The sequence below is a fragment of the Lycium ferocissimum genome, chromosome 7 (assembly GCF_029784015.1).
Source record: "Lycium ferocissimum isolate CSIRO_LF1 chromosome 7, AGI_CSIRO_Lferr_CH_V1, whole genome shotgun sequence".
In the NCBI taxonomy this organism is placed as follows: domain Eukaryota; kingdom Viridiplantae; phylum Streptophyta; class Magnoliopsida; order Solanales; family Solanaceae; genus Lycium; species Lycium ferocissimum.
Window position 1 is genome coordinate 16,968,483 of NC_081348.1, and position 19,168 is coordinate 16,987,650.

The following is a 19,168-nucleotide window of genomic DNA, read 5'->3' on the forward strand; positions in this document are numbered from 1 at the left end:
AATGCTCAAGGTCTCGATGAAGAAGAAAAAAGGCAGATTTTGCAGGACTGTAGGTAAAAATTAGGCACTTGGAAGCAGCAAGATAAGGGAAAATATGTAATTATGAGTTGTGAAAATATGTAATTATCTTGGAAGCAGCAAGATAAGGGAAGAGTCTTGGCTATGAGAATACTAACATTCTGAATTGTTACATGTCGATTCATAATGTATGACTGTACTGTACTGTATTGGAGATACAATGTTGGGATATAATGCATCCTTGCTGTTGTTTAATAACACTTTTATTGTTTGGTTTTGAGTGTATTGTACTGCATTATAACTGGTAAATTTACTAAAATGTCCTAAACTGATGGAATATTAAATTTATTGATAATTACTCATAAGAAGATGTCCAACAGAAAAATTCCTTCTTTTAATCAAAGTAGCAATCTGACCAACTATTATGGAGTATTCTGCACAAGAGAAGGTGGATACAAAGGTGACTTTCAGGGGTAAATTCGGTTGAGCCATTCATGGATCAGGAATATGTATGAGGTGAACTCCTATCAATTTTGTGAAGAACCAATCGTGGAATCTGATGATCTTGAGGTGCAAATTCAAGAGGCTGCTGGTGAAGAGATCAATAATGGTGTGATGGGGCTAACTACTTTTAACAATTACATTGACTTAGTGTTGATTAAAACAACCATTCAACATATGAAGATGTTATAAACCAGTGAACTAAAATATGAAGGCGTAGACATTTTTCTTTTGCATAAAAAGGGATGGGTAGGGTCAGGTATTGAGTCGGTTTTGTGTTGGGTTGTGTTCTAAATTGGTTCAGATTTTTAGTTAGTGTTTTAACTAATTTTTCTTAAACTTAAACTTGTCACGTCATTAAATCTCACTGAAAAATATAAAATCCAAGTATAGTTACCAGTTTCAAAAAAATAAATAATATAAAATCCAAGCTAATTAGGTAAAGTATAGTGACTTTGGAAGATAAAAAGAAGATAGATGACTTTAATGGCCAAGTACCTCATGTTGAGTGACCATCTGAGTAATGAAATCGACTATGTACGTATTGTTTGGGCTAGCAACAGATGCACAAATTCTAGTCGTTATGATGTTTTTCCTTATTCATATTTTAATTGGTTTCGTAATAGCTAGTTTGCAACTCTATATAAATGATAGAACATCTTTTAATTAGTTATATTTGCTATTAGACATAGAAGAGAGAGAAAGAAAATGATGTCACTAAATTCTTTGTTTCTATTTCTTTATGCAGTTGAAGTGGTTTCTTTTTCCTTTGGGCATCCACTTTGCTCCTTTGATGATTCCCTTGCACTTTTACAGTTTAAGCATTCACTTGTCGTGGCGGACTATCCACTTTGCTCTTCTGATGATCTTTACTATGACGACAAATTCCATTGCCAATCTTCTGTTCCTAAGATGACGTCTTGGAATAGTAGTATGGATTGTTGTACGTGGAATGGTGTTACTTGTGATAGCCTCACCGGGCATGTGATTGGTTTGGACCTCAGTTGTAGCAAACTTGAAGGAACTATTCATCCCAATAGTAGCCTTTTCCAGCTTCAACATCTTCAAAAGCTTGATCTTTCAATTAATAATTTTCTAGAATCTCATATTCCCCAGGGTATTGTTCAGTTGGTCCGTTTGACGCATCTCAACCTTTCTTATTGTTATCTCAAAGGAAGGATTCCATTAGAAATCTCGTACCTGTCCAATTTGGTTTCGCTTGATCTCTCTAACTTTGACTCTGATGTCCACTTTAGCCGGGAAGGTTTCAACATGCTCTTTCGAAACTTTACCAAGTTAGAGGTACTTTCTCTTTCTAATGTTGTCATCTCATCCGAGATACCTATGAATGTGTCATCCTCTACTTTGAGATATCTAGATCTTGGAGGTACTAACTTGCATGGAGACTTGCCAAATAGCATTTTCCTCCTACCCAATCTGGAAACTCTCAGATTGTCACACAATATTGATCTGACATTTCCTTACCCAAGTTTAACTGGAGTAGTAGTCATTCACTAAGGGAGTTGGATCTCTCTTCAATGAATATTTCCGGAGGACTACCCAGTTCATTCGGGAGTCTCAAAGCCTTAAAACTTGTGAAACTTTCTCGGTGCAACCTCGTAGGACCTATTCCAGAATCCATCAGGAACCTTTCACATATCACTGAACTGCATCTTTCAAACAACCATTTGGAAAGCAAAATTCCTGATGCATTTTCCAACTTGCAAAAGCTTACGTTTGGAAGCAACAACAATTCCGATGCATTTTCCAACTTGACAAAGCTTGAAGTTTTGAGTTTGAGAAACAATTCACTCTCTAGGCAACAATGATTTCATTGGTCCTTGAATATGAAACAACTTCTTTGTCTCTTGTCAACTTGATCAAAGCTTGGATGCTTAGTCTTGAGAAACAATTGTACTTTCGGTGGTCCACTTCCTTTGATTGCTAGCGGCTTTCAAGATCTGAAACAACTATATTTGTCTCAAAACTCGCTCAATGGATCAATCCCATCTTGGATGCTTAGTCTTCCTTCAGTGATTCATTTGTGGCTGGGGAGGAATCGTTTCAGTGGACCACTTCCCGAGTTTAAGACCAACTCTCTAGAACGGCTAGATATGTCTCATAATCAACTCAATGGTCCCATACCTCAATCACTTAGAGATCTTGTGAACCTAACCGATGTCATTCTTGGACAAAATAATTTGAGTGGGGAGGTTGGATCAGAAATGTTTTCAAGCATGACAAACCTCTACTATCTTGATCTTTCTCATAGTGGTTTAGCATGGAGTAGCAATAAGGACAAGATCATCATCAACCTTCCTCTTCTTGGTTATTTGGATTTAGGATTTTGTCGTGTGAAAGATTTTCCAAATCTCTTGTTAAACGCCAAGGAATTATGGTCTTTGGATCTCTCGGAGAACGAAATTCATGGCCCCTTCCCAAAATGGTTTGCAGGTTTGAGTTCATTGCAATTCCTTAACCTCTCCCACAACTACCTTACAAGTTTAGACCATCTATATTGGAAGACAATGACGATAGTGGATCTTCAATCAAACTCACTCAGAGGACCTCTGCCGTCCTCTCTTTGCTCATCAACTTACCTTTCATTACTAGATTTGTCTTATAACAATCTGAGTGCTGAAATTCCACATTGTTTGTTTGCTTCTACCAGGCTAGTGGTCCTAGACTTAAGAGAAAATAACTTTGATGGTCCCATCCCAAACAAATTCCCAAAGAATAGTACACTAGTTCATCTTAGCTTGAGGAAGAATCAATTGGAAGGTCCAGTCCCGAAATCTTTAATCAACTGTCCATCCTTACAAGTCCTTGATTTGGGAAACAACAAAATTCGTGATACATTTCCCACCTGGTTGGAGACGCTGCACGAGTTGGAGATTCTCATATTGAAATCTAATAGATTTTATGGACCCATCATTGCTTTCAAAACAAAATTGCCATTTCCAAATTTGAGGATCTTTGACCTCTCTGGCAATTCGTTTACCGGCTTTTTACCCATGGAGGTTCTAAAAGGTTTCAAAGCTATGATGAACATGGATGTACACAAATCAAAATTGGAATATATAGGGGAACAAGCTGATTTTGGACTTTACAAAGAAAACTATGAGGATCAATCAGTGGAGCTAGTGCTGAAAAATCAAGACACTGAATTCGGAAAGATCTTGAAGATGTTCACAACAATCGACTTATCAAGGAACAAGTTTGAGGGAGAAATCCCAGAGTTCATTGGGAATTTGAATGCACTCCTGCTGCTGAATTTATCGCATAACAACCTCAGTGGACATATTCCTGTTGAAATGAAGAACATGAGCACGCTTGAAGCTATGGACGTTTCATTTAACCAGCTTACCGGCAAAATTCCTGAGGAATTGGCAAGTCTCACATTTCTTGCTGTCCTAAATCTGTCACACAACCATCTTGTTGGACCTATTCCTCATAGTAACCAGTTCAATACGTTTCCAAATGATTCATATTTTGGAAACAGTGAATTGTGTGGATTTCCATTGTCAAATGAATGCGGGCAGCATAAGAGTGCACCAGAACCAGTATCGTTGGTTGAACAGGAAGAAGATGAGCCGAGTTTTCTTAGCGAAATGACTTGGCAATCTGTCGTAATTGGTTATGGCTGTGGCTTGACTTTTGGATTTACCATACTGTATCTCATATACCACTTTGAAAGGCCAAGATGGTTCATAGACTTTTTTGCAACTATCACTCATGAAATGGCATACAGAGCAAAGAGAAGAGGTCAAAGAAGCAGGAACTTTCGCAGAAGAAGACTGTGAAATCTATGAGGTAATTAATCAATAGTCGCGTTATTGTTCATAATTTATTAGCAATACCGAATTTAGTGTACATTTTAAAAGTATGCTCTTCCTTTGGAAAGTTACAAAAGAGAAGTTATCAGAACAACAACATAAGCCATTAATGGGAATTGTTCAACCTCTAGTCGCAAATTGATATGTAAACAAATATTTTGAGTGGGAAATGATTTTTAGCATTTTTTTCCTTCATATTTGACGGGTGGATGATGCAGTGTCTTGCCAATACAGCGGGTATACTTTAAATTTGCATTGGCCTGTCACTGAACTTATTTTTGTGAAAACTTTTTTCTAGCTCATTTACTTGTCCTATATAAACACTTGAAGTATACAATCTTGTCTAGTTTCTGGACGTCTTTTGAATTAAAGATAAGTTGTTAAAATTCATCGACGAACCTCCTATTACGATAACATAATGGTTTAGCTCATTAATGAACTGATGAAGCTAGCATCATCTTATGCTTTGATTCTATTACTACTGTTGTTTCTTTCACTTTGGTTATTTTTAATTATTTGTACTGTCACTACTTTTCTTTCTTCAAATCCTTTGCTATAGCTTTTACTATTGTATTTATTTCAAACCATTTTCTTGAAAAATGAGTTTCTTGAGCCGAAGGTCTATCGGAAACAGCCTCTCTACCACACAAAGGTAGGGGTAGGATCTGCGTAACCCATCCTCCCCAGACCCCACTAGTGGGAGTATACTGGGTATGTTGTTGTTGTTGTTGTTTTAATGAGCTGATGAAGCGGTACTGTCACCTTCACATCTTCTCTATGTAATTATATTGTTCCGTACTATCCTCCTGACCAATCACTTATTTTAGTAATTTTATGCAGTATCTTTACTTTCTTGCGAAAAGATCGATCAAATGACCTTTTAGGTTATTCATAGTTCTCTTTAGTTTACTAACCAAAAAACATTAAAAAGCAAGTCTCCGAAAGCCATACAGAGGATGTGTTCTACCTTAGAGAAGGTGAATCTTATATATTCCTAGATCTCTTAGTATTGTTGCACTTAACTTAGCTAAGTTCTTGATGGCTGTGAACTACTTTGGACATATGATGTCCTTATTCAGTTAACAGAGGTTTAATTTCATGAGAGGAAAAGAAAAGGCATGCGGAGGTAAGGGGATAATAGCAGTACTTGCCTTAATTCCTTCGATATTCAAAAAGTTACAACTTTGTTTCTTTCTTTCTCCTTTTTATTTTTGTCCATCAAGAATCACAGTAAGTGTACACAATCAAAAGACCCTAATGTAATTCATTGTTTATTATTGCTCTTCAGATGGCAATATAGTATCAACCAAGAGCCAAGAGAGAGATTGGGAGCATGGGCCTGGGAAAATAGTGTTCTATAATTTTGCAATATGTGCAAATAATAAAGGATTACATTATCATGTTAGTGTTTGTTCAGTATTGAATACGTCTATTTAAGATACTTATCATTGCGCTGTTTTAATAAATTCTACATTGATGTGTTTCGTGCAACTTCTTGTGAGAATTGTTGCTTCTCTTGTAACTCATATTATATAAGTTCAAATATTTCCTAGTGCTTATAGTTTTGTAGACCTCGTAACTCAAAATAGTCTTTGAAGTTCTCCAGACAGTCAAATCACCTGTGTTTAACTATTTTACAAATCCTCTGTACTGACAGCATGCTTTTGTCTAATTTTATCACACCTTTTTATTTTCTATGAAAGAAAAACTAAATAACTCTGTGATCTTAAGTGGAATCGTGGCTTTCAGTCTCCATTGCAAGTCCAGCCTCTTAATAAGACCTACAAGAACATAAACTAACTAAGGGTGTGTTCGGTATGAAGGAAAATATTTTTCAAGGAAAATGCTTTCCTGGAAAATGTGTTATTGAAAAATAAGTGAATTTCTACTTATTTTCTCATGTTCGTTTGGATATAGGAAAATAAATGAATTTCTTATGGGTAGAGGAAAATAAGTGAATTTCTTACTTATTTTTCTTATTTTCATTTAGTTGGTAAAAAACATTTTCAGGAAAATACTCACCCAAGCCCCACAACTACACCCCAACCCCACCACCCCATACCACACCAACCCCCCCCCCCCACCCCCACCCCCCAATTTTTTTTTTTTTTTGAAGTTTTTTAATTTTTTTCTGAATTTTCTAAACCACCACATCCCCTACCCCCCATGGGACCCATACCACACCAACTCCCACAACCACCCACCCCCACCCCTAATTTTTTTTGTCTAGATTTTCTAAACCCCACATCCCCCCCCCCCGGAGTGGACCCATACCACACCAACTCCCACACACACCCACGCCCCCCCCCCCCAATTTTGAAGTTTTAAATTTTCTTTTCTTGGTTTTCTACACCACCAGAACTCCCCCTCCCCGCCACAAAAAATATTTTTTAAAAAGTTTTAAAAGTTACTTTTTTTTGGATATTTACACCACCCACCCCCACGACCCCACCACCCCTTCCAATAACTACACAAACTTTCAATTTTTATAATTTTTTAATAAAGGAAAAATTAAATAGGAAGTAGAAAATTCGGGAGGGGGTAGGGGGTGCGTGCGGGGGGTGGGTTTAGAGAATCAAAAAAAGAAAACTTTTCAAAACTCTAAAAAAAAAAAATTTGGAGGGGGTGGTGGGGTGTCGAGAGGAAGGGTGGGGTGAAAAAATAAAAAAAGAAACTTTTAAAACTTTTTTTAAGAAAAAAGATAAAAATTTGGGGGTGGGTAGGGGTAGGGTGCGGGTGGTTAGGGGGTGGTTTGGTTGGGGGTGTGGTGGTGTAGAAACCAAGAGTAATTTAAAAAAATGGCGGGGGTGGTGGTGGGGAGATCGATTGGGGATGGAGGGATGTGGTGCATGTAGAAAATGGTTGGGGTTTGGTAAAGGGTGGTGCAAAAAAAAAATTTTTTTTTTTTTTTCAAAAAATTTTTTTTTTTTTTGGAGAGTGGGGGTAGGGGGTGGGGGGTGGGTTGGGGTTTGGTGGTTGGTGGAATGCACTTGTGGGGAGAGTGGTGCATGGGTTGCGGGAATTTTTGAGGGGTTTTCCTAAAAAAAAAAAAGGGTGGTGCATGGTTGCGGAAGTGGTTGGGGTTTTAGTTGGGGGTAGGGGTGGTTACCCCCTAAAAAAAAAAAAAAAAAAAAAAATTCTTTGAGAGACTAAGAAAACTTTTTTTTTTCTTAAAAATCGAAAAATATGAATTTTTTTTTTTAGTTTTAAAAGGGTTTTCCTCATGGGAAAAAAATAATTAATTTTTCAAATTTTTATAAAAATTCGAGTGGTTACATTTTGGTGGTTGGGGGTGAAAAATAAAAGTTGGGTGGAAAATTTTTTTTTAAGTTTTAATAATCAAGTTTTCCATATTTTAAAAAAATCATGTTTTCAGTTTTATTTTTCATATTTTCAATTTTTTTAAACGGGTTTTAAAAATCATTTTTTTAAGAAAATTCAGTTTTTTAATCCATGTTTTTAATTTTTTTTAAAAGGGTTTTAAAAAAAATCAATTTTTTTTAAAGGGTTTTAAAAACGGGTTTTAAATTTTTTTTTTTTTTAAGAAAATTCAGTTTTTTATTTTTTTTAAAAAAATTTGACACGTAAAATTTGAAAAAAAATTTAAAACCAAACAAAGGATGAGTCAAATTGAAAAACATTTTAATAGGACCGGAAAATGTCGTAGCAACAATTATTTCCTCCAAATGAACATGAGAAAATTGAAAGACACTTTAAAGATGTTTTCTATATATAACAACCCACAAACCTCTATATAACAATAGTACGGTTAAGTCCAACAAAACAGAATTGAATCAGATCAAACATCTTTTAGAGCGCCAACACAATATTTCAATTGAATTGATTGTATCTATCGAAGTAAAGAAAGTCCATTACGAAGAGAATGATTTTTCATCTTGCTTGTTGGGAGACAAGAAGCTTTCGGACAGATTCACGAGATGGCGCATATAATCTACATTGCTCTCAAATTGTTCCTTGCTGGTTTCTCTAGTAATCTCCACGATACCCAGATTAATAAACAAAAATTAAAAAGAAATAAATAATTTTTTAAAAAAAGTAGCATGATACCCAAAGCACCTATGAGAGTTGACCATTCACTACTAGAAATAGAGGTTTTTCCCACCAATATTCGGTGGGAAATTTGTGCTATAAAACATGATTTTCCCACCTCGTTCCCACCAAAACTAGCTCACTGAAAAACGCATGACGGGGAATAGGTTCCCATCCTATTGAAACGCCGGGAAACTTTCAAATATTTTCGTGTGAAAACACTACTATTTAGGGTTTTTCGATCCCACCGACATTTAATGGGAATTGCCACTGAACATTTTTCAGTGGGAAAATAGTGATTTTTTTATGAGTGATTGGTTTCCAAGATCTTGCATGTTCAGCCAATGTTTCTTATAGTTATTGAGACCATGATAACCAAAACAATTTGATAGTGACTTGAAATGTTAACTGCATTTTGTCCATGCTTTCATTCTTTACCATAAAGGTGGTTAGTTGCACAACTTGCATTGATGTTGTTGGTTTCGGTTTCCCTTAAATGTATATGAGGTTAACATAATTTATTTTCCTTCAGAGATAAGCATATATTGAGACTGCCAAATGGCTTTTGAATTTAATGTTGCTTTGTTATGATTTAATGTTGCTTAATGTTTAAGAGCTGAATTTGTTTCTTATTTCTTGCAAGTGCTCTGAAGATCACTTCATGGCGAGTCGGTAGATCATTAAGAATTGGAATAAAATTGTTTATTGTTTGCTTGCAAGTTGCTTAAATGGGCTAAAAATAGGTTAGGTCATGACCATGCTTGACCAATTTTTTTTAAGGGTCTATTTTCTTGAAAAACATTTTCGTGGAAAATATTTTCTAGAAATACATTTTTTGCGAAAATATTTTCTCGGATTTTTCGAAAACATTTTCCGTGGTAAATATTTTCGAGCAAAACATTTTTCGTGAAAAATATTTCCCTTCATATCAAACATATTACAAACTTATAAGATCATGATACAAGAAAAAGTATATACATAAAAAAAATAGAGTAAATGAGTAAACCCAAATTTAAGCAAATATAAAAAGCGAGCTGTTGTAAGTTGGAGACCACTTGAAAATGGGCTATGTTGGGTTGGGCTAAAAATCAGCAAACACACCAAGGACCAACCTAAAATTTTGGGCGGGTTGGGCGGACAATCCTCTGGGCCAAATTTGACACCCCTATACGAAACAATTTATTGACGATGAGAAATCAAATTGATGAGTTATGATATGTTGTAGTTTTGATGATTTGACAAATACACCAAGGACCAGGTCCCCTAGGTACTATACGAAACATGACAGCTGGAAAAGCTGTGTGCACTGCTCTGACTGGCAGAACTGCAGTAGCACAAGTTCAACATGCTGGAGGTCAAACTTGTAGCCAATGTGAAAAGATGAAAGGTCCCTATCCATGGTCACATGCTTCTCACATGTTCCTCACTTGGCCCCCTATATATACAACATGTTGGCATTGTTTAACCTAACACTTGCAAATCTGAAAATTATATTTCTCTCAAGTGCAGCCACAACCCCTCTCAAGGTGCTCTCAAGAACAAAGCCTCAACAAGCCAAAGGACCAGATCCCTGAACTGAAGATGTTTCAAGTCCTTAGGTTGTTGAGTCTTTGTTCCTTTGTTCTACAAATTGTAAACCTACTCTTCTCTTTTAAGAAGTTGTTTGTAGGGGCTTGAATTTTCAAGGGCTGCTTGTAAGAAGTTTATCTTCACAAGCTTTTGAGTGGTACCCTAGGCTAGAGTTAGTCTAGGTGTATTAGTTTGAATTCTCAGAAGTTGTTTGTGGGCTGTTCACCTACTAACCTTTGAGTGGTACACTTGTCTAGGATAGGCAAAGGTGTATTAGTTTTGGCTAGAGGTAGTCGAGAGTTGCTTACAATAGGGATATTGTGAGGGAGAGAAATTAAGAGTTTAATTCCTAGGTTGCAATAGGTTATAATATGAACATTGCTCAGTTTAGTGAAGTTGAAAATCCCACTGGGGTAGGTCGTGGTTTTTAGTCCCTTGAGCAAGGAGTTTTCCACGTAAATATCTTGCCTTATTTACTTTCCATCATTATCTGTGAAAACAGTTTAGGGACCGGGTCCTTTAGGCGTTTTGGTGAACTTTCGGTGGTGAACCGAAGGGTTAATCTATATATTCTATCAATTGGTATAAGAGCAGGTTCTTTCTAAAAGGGTAATACTTAGAAAGGATCCTCGTCATGGCTAGTTCACCAAACAAGAAGAAAGGAGAATCTTTCACAAGAAAAGAAAAGGAGAATTCTATGAATGGTGGAAGGCAAAAATGCGGGATTTTATTTTTGACCAAGGACAAGAAAATTGGTACATTATTTGTGACGACCCTCATTAGGCCAAAGAGTGAGTTTGAAAAAAATCGATCCAAAAGAAAAGAAGGAACTCAGTGATACATAAAGAAGAAAAATCTCAAGGCCATTCTTCTCACGGTCTTAGAAAGTATAATCTTATGAAAACTACAAAAAACGGGATGCTCTCAAGAAAGTCTAAAAGGATCTTGTAGCGCAAAGCAACTCGGTAATTGGAGACACTTACCACAAAGTATGATTTCTTCAAAATGAAGGAAAGTGAGTCTGTTCGTGATATGTACACTAGATTCACTTCCATCATTGAAGAACTTCATCCCTTTGGTAAAATTATTGAGGAGCATCTCTTAGTTCGCAAGCTGCCGTGGGCACTGCCAATTTCATAGGAAGTAAAATCTAGTACTATCCTTGAATCCATGGATTTGGAAGAACTGACACTCGATGAACTAATCAATGACCTCAAGATTTATGAGCTAAAAAAGAAAAATGAAGAAAACAAGAAGCAAAGAAGGAAGAAGAAGAAAAAATGTGTCAGATCAGAAGAGAAAAGTGACTCAAGTGGAGATGAGTTTGAAATGATACACATCACTGAAGGTTTGTCAAAGTTAGGAAGCAACAACAGAAATGTCGAAGAAGAAAAAGAGAAGTGCCAGGTACCTCAGGATAAGTTTAGCTAAAAAACGAAAGCTGACACCTTGGTCGAGGAAGCTCTAGCTGCTTGGGAAGACTTCTGCATGAATCTGAAGATGGCAGGGATGCAAAGGAGACATTCATGATGAATACTGATAACGAAGCTTCAGGATATAACTCTAACTTTGCCCTTATGGCAAGATCAGAAGATGAGAATGACAAGGAAGAAAAATGTATCTCTGGATCTGAAGACTGGCTTTATACTCATTATGATTATGCTGGTCATTTTGAGAACTTAAGTAAAGAAAAAGCTCAGTTAGTACAAAGAAACAGAGAGGATGTTGAAAGCAAACTAAGACGACCGGGACTTGGTCCTCTAACAAAGAAGAGCTTGTTACCTGCCTGTGCAAAGAGACATCAAGTTCATCAAATCTATCATTACTTGGGACCCAAGCTGGTTTGGGTTCCTAAGTTTTATAAGTAATTGGATGAGAGGGCTAGAGTGAGAAAGGAGCAGTCAACAAGGGGTTGGTAAAGGTGACTGCTCTGAGCGCAAAATTGAAGAAATAGTTAACCTTATCTCACTCAAGGCCTTGAAAGGTGGGCGTATGTCGAGTGATAACGTGAAGAGATAATGCACTCTTTATGTGAGCAAAAGTCGGCAAGACACTCTCTCTAATGTGCATACCATGTTGAAGGGTCGAACTGCAAGTGTACTAAGCAGGGTTAGCTACAGGGAGTTCAACATAGCCAATCTTATCCTGTCAACAGATGTATACTTGGTCCCTATCAATAAAGTAAATGAGCAGGATACAAAGTCTGGAGGACCAGGTCCACATGATATCAATAGCAAATGACAACAAGTGGTGTGCTGAAGACAAGAAAAGGGTAATTCTTGTTGATGATAGGTGGTTATTTCATTAGGCTTGTGCTTAATGAATGTGTGTTCGGGATCCTGTTCCTGGAGATTCGTTGTGAACTGTCCTCTAAAAAGGAACGGAGATCACAAAAGCAGAGGAGAACAAAGCGTAAGGTCGAGATGATAACTCAAGCTAAGGATAGCAAATGAAGTAGGTACAGTCCAGTGACCAAAGAATGCAAAAGAACCTGGTCCCTTTATATATAGGACCTGAGGTTTCTAAGCTATCACTTCAGCTTGATAAGGTTCCTCATTTCTCAAGGCAAGAGCTTTGGATATCAAAAGTTCCTCCTAAAGATGACTCAAGAGGAGAAAAGAGAGGGAAGTCCACCTCGTGGACAAAAGTTCTGAACAAAAGGATGACAAATAAGGAAAATCGTCCTTTGTGTTTGCAAACTTGTAAACCATCAAAAGGCTCCCTACTCCAGTGAAATCAAGGATTTGAATAAAGGTTAGGAAGGACGATGTTAAAATCTCTGAAGTCTATTGTATCCAAAGGCTAAACACCACTATACTTGCGCTAAGTGCTGAGTCGCATACTAAAACTCAACCAAGTTCAAAAGGCTCTCTTTTGACGGTATCTAAGAAAAGACAACCATATCCTAAACAATCGAAGAACCTGGTCATCACTCCCTGTCAGGAGACAACATAAGCCTGCTGGATATGCTAAAGTCTGAGAACTGGGTTCTTTATGAATTTAAAGAGAATTCATGGAGTGGAGTTGAATATACAATCAGTGATGCCATCTAAATCCTTGAAACATTATCTGAGCATCATAGATTAAGTCAGCTGAAAATGTGGATGCTTCAAATTATCTAATAGCTCCTCAATGAATGGATATGTTGAGAAAAGAGGTACAATGCATGAAGTGTTTTTTGGAGATATCTAACTCGTTCTTATACTGTTACAGGTATGCTCACATGGCAATTTCAGGACAACCTAGCATTGGAGACATTGCACTCTTCAGAGCTTTTGCCTAAGCTGTCTTTATAAAGGTGTAATGACCCGTTTAGTCGTTATAGTCTTTCTGACATTTTCGTCCTTTCCAGAGCATTGATTATCTCACTTTCGACCCTAGAGGACTATTGACGCACTTCTCGAGGCGTCTAGATCGGATTAGGGTAACTTTTTGGTAAATTTGGGCTTAAAGTGAAAATAGTTGACCTAAAGTTGACTTTTGGGTAAACAGACCTTTTTTGAAAATTCGCCAATTTCGAGAGGTCCGGAGGGTCGTTTAGAACTGGTGTGTATATCTGGTTCAATTCCCAATGCACTCGGATGCATTTTGGAACTTGGGTTAGGAAATTGGAATTAAGGTATCGGGTTTTAACTTGATCAACGAGACCTCCGTTGGGAATTTCGAGGCCACGAGCGCGTTCGTAGCGTGTTTTTATGTGTGTCTATATGTATGGTATGCGAGCAGATGGCCTCGGTAATTAGTCAGAAAATCGAATTAAATTGTGAAACTTGGGTGGATTTTCTGGTGTCTGGTGCCCGCTTTGGCGGAGTGGTCCAAGCAAATTGGTCTTGACTTGCTGAAGCAGTCGAGGGACCGTTGGAGCGGCTCAGCTGGGGCGGTCCCAGCTTCGCCAAAGCGGGTGACGGGCAGTGGGTATAATTAATAAAGTGTTAAAAGCCTTTAGTCCCTCATTCTATACCATTACGAAAATAGACTCTTGGGATCTATTCTTGGAGACTTTTAGTGGAGATTCTTGGTGGTAAGTTCCCCTAATCCTTTTACTATTCCATTAATCCTGAACATCATAGATTCCCCCTTCTCTTAATAATCCTTTAGTAATGGAAGATGAAAGTGGGTTTTGATGAACATTTTATCTAGGCTTATTAATGATGAAATTGATGGGATTTATGCTAAATTTTGATGAATCTAAGGTTGTTAATCATTTATATTTCCATTATTAGTGTTGAATTCTTGAATAAAAAAGTTAGGGTTTATACCGAAATTTGGGGGTTTTGCTTCAATTTCGAAATTAAGGGATTTCATGAGCTAAATCAGCAATTAGTGGTTGAGTTATGATCACCTACTGCTTAATTTGATAGTTTGATTCCAAATTTTCTGTTTTGCCCTTGTGGCCCCGTTTCCCCAATTCTAGATTTGGATTTGACCTAAATTGAATGGTAGCAATATTAGTATCATTCTTCATGATTTCTAATCTAGATTTCGATTATGCTTAGACTACTTTGGTTCTGAGGCTCAGCGGAAAGGCAATGCAAATGAGTGAGTTGTTGGTGTTGCGGTTCGGCCATCCAGGTAGGTTATGGCTTACCCTTGGTGAGACTTCGTGTAGAGAAACATATATTTAGATGGTATTATCGGAGACAGCATGTGAACCTTCGGGTATGAAGTTGGGTTGGATATTGCCTTAGGTTGGGCTCTGTTGTGTGTTTGGGGCTAGCCGCCCCGTGTTGTAACGACCCGTTTAGTCGTTATAGTGTTTTGACCTATTTAACCTTGTTGACCCTTTTCCCGAGTCCCGTTAGTACGACCTATGACTTAGTGAAGCCATTGGTTTGGGTCCCAAAGCGTTCGGGGATGTTTTGAGTCTCGAGTGAAGGCTTAATTTCATAGTGTTGGGGTTGACTTGGTCAACACCGAGTTAAAATGATCTCTTTGGGAATTCCGAGGTCACGGTTGCGTCCGTAGCGTGGTTTACAATCAAAAAGCATATATGGTTTGTGTTCAGGAGGTTCCGGGGGCTAAAACGAAGTTTTGAACAAATCAGAAAAAAGGGCACCCGCTATAGCGAAAGGGGCGCACTAGGCAGAATCCGTTTTTAAGTTGTTTTTTTTCAAGTTTTCCCCTCATAAACCCAAAAACACTTCCTTAGAATGTGAGAGGCTATTTTCCTAAGGCTAGGGTGAAGTTCCTCCTTGAAAGTAAGTGCAAACCCGTATGTGATTCATTATCTTTCCTTCCTCAAATCCCATGACAAGGTTAAGCTCCATTAATGGTGGGTGAAAGATTAGTACCCAAAAATTGATGAAACCTTCAATAGTTGAAGGGTTGGGGAGAGAGAAATGGAAAATCATTCATAAGCACTTTGGGGTAATATTCTAACCTAGTATTCTTTATTTATTTGTCGATTATCATCATCTCATAGTCATCCTACAGACTAATTGTGAAGAACTAATGGGTTAAGAACCTTAGGCCTAAAAATAGAAAAGATTAAATTATATATCTTGTGATGAACATAATTCCATGAAATTAAGATTGAAGGTTAACTAGATGATGGGTAACATAATTGTGCACTAAATTTCCTGTTTTACCCTCATGAACCCGGATTCACATTGTAGGGGTATTTTGGGTATTTTTCTAAAAGTATAGCAATATGGGTATCGTTGGACTCGTTTAGACTCGTAGAGTACTATTTTGACTATATTGTATCCGAATTTTAATAAAATTATGGTTTTGCCCTTAGGGCTCGGGTTTTGCTATTTTGGGTCCATTTTTAGGTTTTAGGTAAAGCTATGGCAATATGGGTCCTTAGATTCGTATTCTAATGTAAAATTCATATTTGATAGACGTTAATCATTTTGAGGTTCTCCAAAGAGGAAGGCAAGGCTAAGGTTTGGCGATTCGAGACTGTTACTCGGCATTCCAGGTAGGTTATGACTTACTTTAGTTAGACTTTGATTAGCGAAACATATGTATTGTGTAGAATTGACGGGAGAAAGCATGATTAGGTCTTCGGACATGGTGTTTAATGGATATTAGCTAGGTTGGTATGATTTCGATTTTGTGGGCTCGTCCCATTACTTTATGTCTTTTAAATATGAGGTGTAGTTGTATTCATACCGTGGCGATTCGGGATGGATTTCTATTAGGTTGATTGTTGTTGATGGTGGCTCGTTGCCCCGTTATTGTGATTAGACTTATTACCTGAATTGTCGTGTTGTACTCAATTCTATTGTGACACATATCATCGGAGAAAGGAAGGAATACTGGGTTTAGACCTGAATCGTGATTGATATATTTATGATAATACGTAGGGAACCCTTGATGTATGATTTGCTCGTCGATGATAATACATAGAAAAGTGGAGCTTCTTAGTAATACAAGACTTAGTTGTAAGGCATACTTGCTACACGTGGAAGTAAAGAGGGACATAGACTATTATGTTGGTTGAGACGATTGTATGATTTATTTCATGACTGAGTTGATCCAAGTCTTGATATGACTTATGGTTTTGTGACTTGTACCTTCACTGTTGCTTTATTGGTTTGCATTGATTTAACACGTTTACACTCATTTATGCATTCATACCCTCATGCATGATGGAAATGGTTTGGAAGACTTGTGGCATGATGCCTTGGGTTGACAATGATATTGTTAATTGTTCATAGTCCATACATACTAATGAACTGAAATACATTGAGACATACATTGTGATGTGTAATTAGTGAAGAAGTTAATATAATCTTTTTATTGAACCGATGATGCTATTTGAGGCTAGTTGTGAGCTCGTGGTCCGAGGTTCATTCCGAAAATGAGTGGTATATATATATATGAAAAGGCACAAATATGACCTGAATTATGGGCTCGTGGTCCGAGGTCCATTCCAGAGACGAGAGGTATATTGATATGGCCGCGACTGAGGTTCTTTCCGAGGCGGAGGATTTATGACTCGGGTCCGAAGAGTGAATCCGAAACGAGGGTACATGGACACCATGGGTCCCCCGCAGTCATGACCACCGAGCTATGACATCGAGTAGCATGTGTGTACGATGTGTGTTTGCATTATTGCATTGCACATCATCATATTTTGCATTGCACATCGTTACATTTTATTCTGCATTATTATATGGCTCGTTTAGTTTTGATTTTGGTGTGTTTATTGAAATGGCTGTTGTGGTATAGATATGATCATTAACTGAGTTAAATTATGGATTAGTGACTCTACCTGGGGAAGGAACTTGGGCTGTGATTGTCAGGTGAGATTATTAGAACTTGACAAACTTGTGGGTTAGAAGCTTCACCTTAGGTTGTGACTCTGTTATGGGATATTCTATGACTTGGAATTAAGTATTAAGTGCCTATCTGTTTATCTTGTTGATTTTATGCTTATATACGTGAACTAATCTTAGTCGGCCTATGATGCTTACCAGTACATAGTGTTTGTACTGATACTACCTTCTCGCACCCTTTTTGAGTGCGTATTGTGTTCCGCAGATTTCATCCAGATTACATCTCTAGCTTGAAACTAGTTTGCTCGATCAGATCCGAGGGTGAGCTTCTATCCATGCCATGCCACCTGGAGATCTCTCTTTCCAGATATCTATTTTCATTCCAGACATTACTTGTTATTATATTTGAGTTATACTTCATTCTTTAGACATTGTTGATTAGAGTCCTTGTATGATGATTTTCAGATCTTGGGGGTGTAATAGTTAAGACTTCCGCACTTACATTATCTATTAATTATGAATTGCTTATTTATTTATTTATTCACATGATCATTGATTGTTTAAGCATAAATGATTAAAGAAATTAAAATTGGCTAATGATTAATGGGTTAAGGGTTCTCCTACTGGTGATAATAAGGTAGGTGCCCGCACGATCGGTAATTAGGGTCGTGACACGTGTGTTGTGATTTGATTATTCTATTGTGTTGGCTTGATGCCACGTGTTGTTAGTAGATATTGGAATCTGTTGTTCCATCTTAATTATGATATTGTTGGCGTACCCATTGTTAGTACTTGTGACTCTGACATATTATTGGCGTACCCACTGTTGGTACTTGTGATTCAGATATATTGTTGGCGTACCTATTGTTGGTACTTGTGATATTGAGCATGATTATTGATGATGATACATACATTACACGCATTCTCATTCTTCATGGTATACTGTTGAGATATTGATAAAACTTGATGAAACACTGTGATTAGCTGGGCTCGATTTTTACTTGAGTGACGTGAGAGTCCGATATCCGATGTTCGTTCCGGAATCGTGGATTGAGTGAGTGCATGGACTCCGCGGGTCCCCCAGGGTGGTGCCAGTGAGAACCCCCCGTGGGCAAAGATCCGAGGTCCCATCTGTCTGTTGGGCAAAGATCCGGTATGGGTGGCACTTAAACTTCACGAGTCATCTTGGGTTGTGCTACCAAGCTGTCGATATTTCCGTCCGGAGTACATGTGTACACAATATTTGCATGGCATTGCATTGCATTCATACATTATTGCATTGCATTGCATCACGGCTTGATTGGAGATGATTTGGTGTTGTACTTGTGATGTTGGATTCAGACTCGATATTTTAAGACTTGGCACACTTGGGATTAAATGCTCCACTTAGGTGCTGACGCATATTTGGCTTCTATTATGTTTGACTTATACTTATAGGTTTATCTGCTTTTCTTACTTTATTATCTGAATTATGTTAGCTATGCTTAGTCGGCCGATGATGCCTACCAGTACCGTTGTTTTGTACTGACCTGCACTTGCTGCATTCCTTTATGAATGCAGAGTATCAGGTTAGTTCTGCTTCCATCTCCCGTGGCTGATTGTCGTCTTCAGCATTAGCACCTAGTCTTCTGGGTGAGCACGGCTGTTCGCTGCCTTGAAGACTTCTCTATTATTTATGTCTTATTCCTATTCAGAGACATAGACTTCAGACTTGTATTATTTCCTTTTAGATGCTCTTGTATGCCTTAGACTAGACACTGGGGTTATTATTATTATTATTATTATTATTATTCTGTACTATTCTACTATATATATCATCGTGAGACTTATGTATTTATTCTTTCCCGTTGCTTGATTTAATTATTTATGTCTTTATTTATAGTATGGTTGAGGGTTCGCTTACGGAGGTGGAAAAAGTTAGTGCCCGCACGACTCAGGCAAAATAGGTCATGACAAGTTTGTACCAGA

General features: G+C 37.6%; 1 protein-coding gene across 1 annotated transcript; it reads left to right on the forward strand.

Annotated features, from left to right (window-relative positions):
- Window positions 1–525: 525 nt before the first annotated feature.
- Window positions 526–5,914, forward strand: LOC132061977 (receptor-like protein 9DC3). The gene is made up of 5 exons (XM_059454645.1): window positions 526–628; window positions 1,268–1,906; window positions 2,143–2,313; window positions 2,419–4,332; window positions 5,644–5,914. Exons 1-4 carry the CDS (start codon window positions 526–528, stop codon window positions 4,320–4,322), a joined length of 2,817 nt encoding a protein of 938 aa, XP_059310628.1. The 3' UTR covers window positions 4,323–4,332; window positions 5,644–5,914.
- Window positions 5,915–19,168: the final 13,254 nt, after the last annotated feature.